The sequence below is a fragment of the Pteronotus mesoamericanus genome, unplaced genomic scaffold (assembly GCF_021234165.1).
Source record: "Pteronotus mesoamericanus isolate MK-2021 breed Mesoamerican mustached bat unplaced genomic scaffold, CSHL_Meso_final contig_22, whole genome shotgun sequence".
Classification (NCBI taxonomy): domain Eukaryota; kingdom Metazoa; phylum Chordata; class Mammalia; order Chiroptera; family Mormoopidae; genus Pteronotus; species Pteronotus mesoamericanus.
Window position 1 is genome coordinate 9,659,713 of NW_026555090.1, and position 10,647 is coordinate 9,670,359.

General features: G+C 53.3%; 2 protein-coding genes across 2 annotated transcripts in view; both read left to right on the top strand.

The window, feature by feature from the left end:
• Window positions 1-2,348, top strand: part of PIK3R6 (phosphoinositide-3-kinase regulatory subunit 6) — a 49,012-nt gene extending 46,664 nt beyond the window's left edge. Inside the window, exons 19-20 of the mRNA XM_054571091.1 lie at window positions 1,331-1,443; window positions 2,009-2,348. Of these exons, the coding sequence (XP_054427066.1) occupies window positions 1,331-1,443; window positions 2,009-2,165 (270 nt within the window). The 3' untranslated portion in view covers window positions 2,166-2,348. The remainder of the gene's footprint in view (window positions 1-1,330; window positions 1,444-2,008) is intronic.
• Window positions 2,349-5,132: 2,784 nt separating this feature from the next.
• Window positions 5,133-6,979, top strand: MFSD6L (major facilitator superfamily domain containing 6 like). The gene has a single exon (XM_054571092.1). The coding sequence runs from the start codon at window positions 5,133-5,135 to the stop codon at window positions 6,918-6,920; it is 1,788 nt and encodes a 595-aa protein (XP_054427067.1). The 3' UTR covers window positions 6,921-6,979.
• Window positions 6,980-10,647: the final 3,668 nt, after the last annotated feature.

A 10,647-nucleotide genomic window follows, 5' to 3' on the forward strand; every position in this document is an offset into this window, starting at 1 on the left:
TGAATACAGTGCATACCATGTCCCAGGCACTTAACACATACTGTCTTTACAACAGCCATACAAGGTAGTTGCTATTATTACTATATTTCTTTATAAATATGTAGGTGAGAAACAAAAGCACAAGGAGATTAGGAAACATGTCCAAGGTCACACAGCTGGCACGTGGCAGAGCCAGGATCAGAACCCAGGCAGGCTGGCTGCGGAGTGGGTGCGTTGGCCCTCCCCCCATGAGATTCCTGCACACTCTGCCCGGAGATTTCTGGCTGGCCCTCTCCCGCCCCACAAGACCGCAGCAGAAATGCCAGGGCTTGACCTCTGGTTCCGGCTCCGCTGGTGCCTCTGCTCTGCGACAATGAGAAGGTGGATTAACTCCGTGGTTCTCGGCGGTGCCTCCAGCAGGGGGCTTATTTTAAAATGTCCGTGCCTGTCTGGACTCCACGCCCTTTAAATCAGAATCTCTGATTTGATGTTTGGAAAGATGATTCTTGCAAGCAGCCGGGGCTGAGAACCCTTGGACAAGATAGACTCCGGGGCTCTAACCTCCACAGCTCTGTGGTGGCGAATCGCCCAATGCCACCGTCTGCACAGGGGCTGGGCCCGTGGCCTGGAAAGGCCCTCTGAAAGCCTTGGACCCGTGACCCAGGCTGCTCCAATTCTCTGCCCAGTGGGAGAGGGCCTCTCCCAAGTGACGCCCTCCGGCCAGAGTTAGAGGGATGCCTGGGGGCTGCTTTCCTTTGGCCCTGGGTACTTTCTAGAGATGCCATGCAGGGCTTTGGGATGCGGAAGGCTGGAGCACATTGCCCCAGGCTCCCTGTGCAGAGGGTGGATTTCTTTCACTTATATCTTCCCCTGCCCCCGTACCACTCCAGACAATTCCATGGCACAAACTGATAAGGTCTGATCTACGTCATCGGGGTAGGTGGCTTCTTTCTAGACCCTCTGTCTCTGTCCCAGGTAAATAATTTTGTGTGTAGTCCAACACAGAACTGGGATCAGGACTTAGGAAATTCCACCCCATAACATGTGGCCTGCATGTAGGATGTGCTCAGGTAGCTTGATAACCTCACAAGCACTGGCCACAGCATTCCAGGCTGTGTTCAAAGTTAAGGATGACAGACTAGGAAAGAACTACAGAAACACTGAGGCCCCCAGGGACAGGAGCAGCCTTCGAAGCAGTTCCTACAGGATTGTCACTGCTCTGAGCCACTTGCAGGAGGAGAGCCGGGGACCCCATGTGCTGGACTGAAGAAACACGCCAGAGTCCAGGATGGGAGAAATCAGCAGGGCCATCTGCCACAAAGGTGATGCACAAGCTGTCTCTTTGTTGCAGACAGTGACAAACACCTTCCGGGCGGCCAGCATTCAGATCCAGAGCCAGGACCACAGGCTGCTCACGCTGGTGCTGGACAAGGACAACCGGCGCACTTTCAGGGATGTGGTCAGGTGAGGCTGGGCCTGCCGCCTCGTGGGCTGCGGGCCCCGCGGGGCAAACGTGAGCAGAAGCTGGCCCCCGCCATCTCCTGCCTCTGGCCTTGCCAGAGCAGGTCCTGAGGCCAGGCAGGTGTCCCCGATGGGCGTGAACTTAGGCCAGTGCCCTGTGACTTGAACCCAGGAAGAAGGGCAAGTGAATGGCTGACCCTGGGTGGCAGAGATTCCTCTATGAACCCTCAGGAGGCAGCCCTCCTGGCCCAGTGCCCGGTACTGGCACGGGCTCCTTCAACACAAGCTGACCTACGGTGGCAGCTGTGCCCCTGTTCGTGTGACCCTTATTGGTGTCCCTGATTGGTGTGCCCCGGAGAGGTGTGTCTGGGTAAGGAAGGCACACACAGTGACCCATCCAGGCATGTCCTTCTCTCCCCGCGCTCGCCCTAGGCCCAGGGTGCTCTTTCTTGTCCTGACGCTCCCTCTTCCCTCCTCTCTACCCTTTAACAAACGGGCTACCTTGAGAATCCCCAGCAGATCTGACCCCTGAGGTTAGTCCCCTGAGCTGGCCTCTCTTCATTCACAGATTCGAGGTTGCCCCCTGCCCGGAGCCATGTTCTGGGGCCCCGAAGTCCAGGGCGCTGTGGCTCAGTTCGCACCAACAGCAGGAGATGGAAAGCACCAAGGCCAAGCCCAAGCCCCTTCTAATGCCCATCAACACGTTCTCTGGCATCGTCCAGTGAGCCTGAAGGGGCGGCAGAGGTGCTGAGCCTGAGAGCCGCGAGCTCAAGAGGAAGGATACACTACCCCACCAGTCCCAAATACTCACACCAGTGGCCGGAGTGAGGCCAGGCTGCCCGGGACATTTTCTAGCACTGATCAGGAGCCAGCGAGTGCCCGGAGCACAAAGAGGCTGCCATGGCGGGTGACGGAGCAGGGTCCACACGAGGGCCCAAGGATGGCCCAGGCAAAGCTGCGCACACACAAACCCCAACTCCTTGCACAACGGATCTTCAGTTCCCACCTCTCCCACTCAACCTCCCGCCCAGCCCTTAAAACCAAAGTGACAGCTGCTGTTTTGGCCAGGGGCCTGGGTCCCCAGGGGGAAATGGGAAGTAGACAAAGGCAACTACACCTCTTCCCCTTCCCAGTCTGCTCCCTTCCCCCGCTCAGGCCTTGCCCACCCACCCACTCCCAGGCAGGCTCCTCTCCACGTGAGAGGAAAGTGCCAGATTCAATAAATGCACACTAAAGTGTTTCTGCTTTTATTGAACACCTAGCGATATTTGTATTTTAACAGAAGTTGACAGCAGTACGTAGTCTAACCTGATGTATCCACTTAGGCCAGGTAAGTTTTGTGAAGTATTTACTGGTGGGTTCTGTCTACCTCACCACACATTGGCTTAGGGACTCCTAAACCGAACTGTCTCAAAACAAGGTGGGAATGCAGGCTAGTCTGAGAAAACAGGGATTGGAGACATCAAAATTCTTGACTTTTGAGTTAAAAGACTTACACCCACATTGAAAATAGGGAAGATCGGTGACCCAGAACCCGTTCCCTCACCCCCAGGACTAGTTGTGGGGTGGGGGAGAACGTACTAGAGAGAACATAAAGGTTTGATTTGAGTCCATCCCTTTCACCTGGGTGGGGACCCCAGAGATTTTGGGGTGGGGTGGAGGCGGAAGGATCCCTTTTGCATTTGGAGACCCAAGAGTGGAGAGGTAGGCTCTTCACTTTTGGCCTCATTCCCCTGGGACTGGGGACAAGCCCCAGAGCACAGGCCCACTGCCTAGACGAGTAAGCGTAAGAAGGGTCACCAGGGCTATCTAGGTAAATGGGCCCAAGGGCAGCCTTCGAGAGAGTTCCTGTGCCCTCATGGGGCATGGGAAGCAGGTGACATTTTCTCAGGTGGTTGAACGCAAACAAACTTAGTGGGTCTGACAGTCAAAGGGAAGAGGTGCAGCTGCAAGTGGGATCTCCATGGATACCAACATGCAGAGCGCCTGCCCCGCCCGCAGCGGAGGTCAGCTCTGGACAGGTGACAACCAACGAGCAGATGGATGTGGGAGCCTCCCCTGAAGCTGTAGGGCCTGGAGGGGACAGGGACTGGGGACAGCCCTCAATGTCACTGAGGTGGTTTTAAACCTGAAGTAACTGGTATCACTGCATGTAAGTGAGTTTACCTGGAGGTGGCTAGATTTTTTTTTTCTTTCTGCCACTGGGGTGATATACATTGATTGGTATCAATCTGGGCATTCATCGTTTCTAGGTTCTTCAAGTAAATAGTTGTTAGAGTTAGGGGAGGGCTCCAGGCCTCCTCCTCCACTCAGTTCTCTGCCAGCTTGCAACGAAAGCAGGTTGTAGAGCAAATTCTGTTACACGTACACCACCCACCCCAATTCCCCTCCCCACTTCAACCAAATTAGGTGCTCTAAGCAAAGCTGGCACAAAAGTTCATTGGATCAGTGGCTGGATACTGGGCCATCTTGGAGTAAAGCCTATGGCACCATTCCAAAGGGTACGGGCTGCAGGAATAGCTAGATTCTGAGACTCTGTCCACCAAGGGATGAAAGCCTCCAAAAAAAGTAGAGCCAATCAGTGTAACTTGGACACCACTATTTTCACAGTGAAATTTTGCCAATATCTATCATGCTCATTAATGAAGTCCCTTTTGTTGTTCTAAGAACGTTCGAGTGCTAGAACTCACTGTCTCTGGAGTGTGCCTTTTTAATTAAATGTTAGCTAACCTCCTCTGGAGTACGTACTTCCCACGTGGACGATTTAGATGTAGATTAAAGCTACCCAATACATACATACTGTTTCGGGGTCTAGGGTGGATGCCTGGGTGGGGGGCTGCCGGAGTGCCACTCCAAGACAGCCCTCAGCGGCCAAGCCCTCTCTCGGGATTGTCCCAACTGAAGGAGATTGTGTCACCCTGTCATGCCCCTTGCAGGGGGTGCTCACATCCAATGAAACAGCTCTAAGCCCCCAGGGCCAAAATCAGTTGCCCCGTGGGAGTTTTGATGCCACGGAGGCAGACAATAAACAAGGTAGCACGTGTTATAGGAACCGGTAGTGTGTTGGATAGTCATCCGTGCTGTGGAGAAAAATAAAGCAGGGGAGGGGAGTGGGATTTGGTATTGCAGTGAGGGTGGACATGGATGGTCCCCGGCAGTAACGGGGTGGTCCTTGATCAAGGGGCATTTGGGTAAAGGCCTGAAGATGAGGAAGGGAAGTCATTCATATCTTGGCTTCCATTCTTGCTCCCCGCCTGCACGACAGTTTCACTCGCCTGCAGCCAATTAGGAATTTAACTCAAGATTTGTGAGCAACGCGAAACGGCGTCGGGGGCCTGGGGGCTCAGCTGGGCGCGCACCCTGACAGCCAGCCCAGACCGCAAGACCGCAGCCCTTGCGCCTCTGCACGCGGCCGACGCGGCCGACGCTGCCGGGCGCCCCGGAGGCCGCGGGACGTGGCAGGTGCAGCCCGCAGGTGCGCCGGCTCCGCCCCCAGGTGCACCTCAGGGCGGGCCCACTTCCGGGCCGGATGCCGGACGTTGGGGCAGGCGCGGCCGTTGACCCGGTGACTGCGGCGCCGCCGGAGGCTGGAGGTGGAGCCCGCTTGCTCCTCGCGGCGGGCCTCGCTCCCTGGGGGCGCCTGGCGCCGCGCCCTCCGCCGGCCGGCCGGGGTCTGACGGTGCTGGGCAGCCATGAGCGCCAACCCCCAGTGGGACATCAGCCGGGCGCTGGGAGTGGCCAGGCTCTTCCACTTGGTGTGTGGGGTTCGGGAGGCCACCGTGACCCCGTTCCTGACCCTCTACCTGAGGCAGCTGGGCTTGGCCGCGCCCTGGGTGGGCATCCTCATGGGAACGAAGCACCTCATCGCAGCCTTTTGGGCTCCCTTCTGTGCCTCCCTGGCCAGAAGCTACCAGAAAAGGAGGGTGCTTCTGCTAGGCTCGCTGCTGGGCTCGGGGGGAGCCAGCATGCTGATGGTGCTGGTGCCGCCGCGGGACAAAGATCCGGGGTACCGCTCCTGTAATGGCAGCCACAGCGCGACCCCCACAGTCCTACCACCGGAGGTCGCGCCGGCTATGACCCTCACCTCGGCCCAACCGGCCTCAAGCCGCCCAGCGGGGGCGCCCAACCTCCTGGCCAAGAGGAGTAATGGGACCAGGGTCGCCTCTGGCTTCGGAAAAGCGCGGAGGGAAAGTGCCCAGGAACCTTTCAGTCATCTGCCCAGGCACTTTGTGGATCCTGCTGAAGGAGCCAAGACCAGAGCCGAAGTTCTCCATCCTATCACCTCAGGGTGGAAAGATACTCCCTGGGAAGGAGCTTTGAAGGTGGTCGGTACAGCCCATCCTTTGCTTGCTGGGGGTACAGCCCTGGGGAATCCAGCCAACTTGTCCGCTGCCAAGGGGAACTCAGGAGCCCTTGAGCTCTCCTTGGAAGGGTTGCGATGGACTTTCATTCTCTCCTTGGGGTTCGTGGTGTTCTGGGAGCTGCTGACCGCCCCTCTGGAGCAGGTGGCGGATGACAGCCTTTTTGAATACCTGGATTTTGTGGACGCCACTGACCGTTACAGACACCTGTGGATATGGAGGCCGCTGGGCGCGTCAGCAGGCGTGTGTGGCATTGCAGCCCTGGCGGAGCAGCTGGACTGCTCCCTGAGGCCGAGTGGCCCCCGGGGTGTGGTGCACTTCTATGGCTACTCGCTGGTCAGCAGCCTGGCGTTACTGGTGAGCATTGCTTTTCCTGTCCCCGTCTGCAGGCCGCAGGAGCCCAGCTACAGAGCCGTCAAAGTGCTGTCTCTGGTGGAGGGCGACCCCCGCCTCGTTCTCCTAGCCTCCACTGCCTTTCTGGTAGGAGCCGCCACCAGCACAGCACAGAACTTTCTGTTCTGGCACATGCAGGACCACGGCAGCAGTGAGCTGGTTATGGGTTTCTCGGTTGCCCTGGGCTTGCTGGGGGAAATTCTGCTTCACCCGTTCAAAACCACGTTGCTTAGGAAACTGTCCAGAGCAGGAACGGTGGGGCTGGGGCTGGGCTGCCTCTCAGGGCAGCTGCTGTACTACTCTTTCCTCTGGAACTGGTGGTCCGTCCTCCCTGTTCAGATCCTGAGTGCCGTCAGCAGTGGGGCTCTGTGGTGGGCAGTGGGAGCTTCGATAGGGGACCTGGCCTCCCCCAGAACGGAGAGACCTCTGAGTGCGGTGTTCCGGGGCCTCTTCTACGGGGGCGGAGCCAGCCTGGGCAGCTTTGTGGGGGGCTTCGTGGTGAAGCGCTTCAGCCTGAACGTGCTCTACCAGGCCAGCTGCGTGGTCCTCTTGCTCTGGCTGACTCTGTTCCTGTCCATCTGGCCAAGGCTGCCCCAGGAGCGGAAAATCAACTACTCGAAGCTGCTGACCGTGGAGGCAAGTGACACAAGCGACTCTGAGCAGGGGCTGGAACGGGACTGGCTTGTGAAGGCCACGAGGGAGGACCACTCAGACTGGAAGGGCTGAGGGAAAGTCAGGGTGTGCTGACCTGGGAAGGAGCCAAAGCACTGGACGAAACTCGGCCCGCTGAGGACATAACCCACGAGTCCTGCCTGGGGCTGCTGGGCACCGTGGTGGGGAGAGCGTGTCTGCGTTGAAGCCCCACCGGCTCATCTCGCTGTGTGATTTTCTTTACTTGCATAGTGACAGAGAGTTTGTCTTTTTGCCATTCAATTTTTTTTTTTAATAATGGAGGAAAAATACATTTGCTAAAAAATAAAAAAATCCCCCTGCATTCACTGTATTTTTGGTGTATAAGATTTGCAAGAGCTTTGCTAGTAGTGACCGGTACTGTTGATTCCCGCCATGGCTGGAGGGCTCAGATCACACCTGCAGCGCCAGGAAAGCAGCGGGGACCTGCAGGGTTCCAGTGGCAGACGGGGCAGCTGGCTTTGACAAGTCATGTACATTCCTATGGGCCCTAAAGGGCATGAGCCGAATCCTATTAAAGCTGTGCCTGGGCAGGCAAGAACTGTAACGAAAACTGAAACGGCTTTCTCTCTCACCCCGCTGGTACACAGGGGCCCACGTGCCCACCCAGGTATTTAAGTTTCCAATAGGAGAATATGATGGAAAATATAAATTGCGTCCAGGGGAGAGGGGTGGAAGTTAATAGGTTTTCATTCTTACTCTCAAGTATGTGTGTCACCAGGGACAGGATCCTTACAATTGTGTCCATGCTGTCAGAGTAAAGGTGATTTCATGTCCTTTGGGCTCGCATTTGGCACGTTTCACCTCACAGGAGCATGTGGAGACTTTTTGCACCTGCTTTGATTAGGGTGTGGTAGGGTTCAGACTCTACGGGTGGTCCACACTGCTCCTGTGCCTGGTCACTTGGTGGCGTGCCTACAGCAACCCGCCCTATAGCCCAGGAAACGGTCCTTTAGCCCAGGGACCACTGACCCCAACCCCAACCCCAACCCCAGAGCTCAGTTCTTCTCTTGTGTAATCGAGTAAATACAGGACATTAGATTTAGAAGGGGCCTCATTTTGCAAATGCAGAAAATGTCTCATAGCTAGAGAAGGGGACACACGCATGAATGTCCTCCGGGTCAGACACAGTTCTAGCAACTTTATTATTTTTTTTAATTCATCCTAAGTAGCTTTAGGGTACAAATAGCCAACCAAAAAAATAACCTCCACCTTATGTAATTTAGGGACTCATTTGTCTCGCGTAAGAAGTCTAGGGGTAGGCAGTCCAGAGCCAGTGCAGCTGCTTAGCCATGCCCCTGGGGACCTCAGTCTTTTCATCTCTTCGCCGTCATCCTCAGGGTATAGGCCTTCCACCCACATTTGTTCACTTGTAACAAGGTGGCTGCTGCAACTCCAGGCTTCTCATCCTTGTCCCAGGCAGGAAGAAGTGAGCAAGGGGAGCAACAGGATTGAATGTCTATACCAGGAAAACAAAACCTTCCCAGAAATCTTTAGCAGATTTGAGTAGACTGCATCACATGGCCATCCCAAACTGCAAAGGAGTATGGGAGGTGATGTATTTTTTCACTGGGCACATTTACACCCCAAGCAAAACCAGGGTCCTACTAGGAAGAAGAGAGGGCTGGCAATGTCTCAGCGCAGTCTCAGAAGCGGCATTCGCATGCAGGCCTGTCTCGTTCCAAAGCCTGCGATATTTTCTGCACAGCAAGCCTGCCTCCCCACAGAAAGGGCTTTAGCCATTTGACCTCCCACGACAACCCTAGGAATACACATAAATCAAATTTGTTAGCTTTGTTTCACAAACAAGAAAATGGAATCTCATAGAAGTTACACATTGGGTCATGGGCAAAAACACCTCCTTACCCCAAATTTAGTGCATTTTCTGCTATGCCAAGCTCCTGCCTGGCTGGCCGTCCAAGTCACCCGAGGAGCATATTCAAAGAGACAGGTTCCTGGGGTCCATCAGAATCTCTCAGGTGAGGCCCAGAATCTGTATTTTTAATGCAGCCTCCAAGTGATTCTACGTGGCTAACCAAGCACAGATCCCCTTGGTCACCTTCCCAGCCCTGCGTGTCTCACCACACCTTTGCCGAATGCTTTTTACATGCAGCAAAGAGGATGATAGCTATTGAGTGGTTCCTATATGCTAGACACTTTCCTAAACACTTCTCATCTACTAGTTTACTTAGTCCTCAAAGCATCTTAGGATGTAGCCATTATACCATCTCCAATTTACAGATGACAAAATTGATGGCTAAGTAATTTGCTTGAGGTCACACAACTAGGAGGTGGCAGCGCCGGGATTCAGATCCAGCCTGGTGACACTGAAACCTGCAACTTTAATCACTATGTTCTATGGCCAAGGAATTGGGCAGAAGATGGAAAATTAAATATTAAGATTTAAGGCAGCTATCACTTGCAATTTACTGAATAGTGGGTAGTATTTACTGTGTAGACAGAACATACAATAATAGCAAAATACAAACACATGTGTGTCCCCCTAACACAAGAGGATAAGGGACAGGAATCTTAAGAGTTAAGAAAGGAAGTGTGATTTAGTCGGAAGAAGAGGGAAAGGAGAAGAAAGAGGAGCATGAGGTAGAGGAGGAGATTGAGTGATGTAACGGTTTAAGGATCTAAAAAATTTTATGGGAAGGATGCTGAGAAACTTGTGTTTTTGGCTATTTACTATTTGACTACTCTCTGTTTGTAAAGAATTATGCTATTTGCCATGGAAAATATAAGAATGAATACAATGCATAGCCCCCTGCCCTCAAGAAGCTAATAGCCTAACTGGGAGATTTACTTCTGTACGTACACAGGGCACAGAAAAATGTGACACACACAAAGAAAAAGCATTAGAGGAGTTTAGAAAAGAGAGAGATCATTTCTGACTCAGGAACTCAAGGAAGATTTTATAGAACTACATCTAAGCTAAGCGTAAAAGATAGTAAACCTAATAGGCAGAGAGAGAGTGGGAACTCGGGAAGGGCATTCTGGACAGAGTGAACAGCATGAGCAAAGTTGCAAAGGTGGGAAGCATGGGGTCTACTTGGAAAATAGCAAGAGAGAACAGTTGATGGGAGCAAAGTATTTGCGCAGGGCAATGCTGGCAGGCAAGGCTGGGAAAGGCAGCTTAGACCCAGATCATGGAAGATCTTGATTCAGTAGACTTTGGATAAACCATGGAAGGTTCTGGACAGGGTCATGACCGGTGAGGACCGCACTGAGCTTTTGTAAAAAAAAAATAATGATTAGCTTTATTGATGTATTGTTGACATATAATATACTGCACGCATTTAAATTGTACAATTTGATAAGTTTTTAACATTTATAAACCTATGAAACCATCACCACAATCAACATAGTGAACAGATACATCACAGCCCTCACCCTCAAATTTCCTCCTGCCCCTTTATAATCCCTCCTTTCCCCCTCCCTCTACCCTGGTCCTAGACAGCCATTGACCTGCTTTCTGTCAATATACAGGGGTAGGAAAAAGTAGGTTTACAGTTGTGAGTGACATTCTTTTGAATTAATAAAGCTATTGTAATAATCATAACCTGCATGCCTTTTCTATGTGAACAACTTTAAACCTCCTTTTGCCCACCCTATAGATATAGCAGTTAGCATTTTTAAAGATGATAATATGTACTCTTTTACACCTGACTTCTTTCACTCAGCAGAATTGCAGGGACGCTGGCACCAGCTGCCTGGATTTAGGACACACTCCACAGGTTAAGGGCACTGAACTGCCCTC

Coding starts and splice junctions, on each gene's coding strand:
- MFSD6L (XM_054571092.1), top strand. CDS start 5,133: ATGAGCGCCAACCCCCAGTGGGACATCAGCCGGGCGCTGGGAGTGGCC.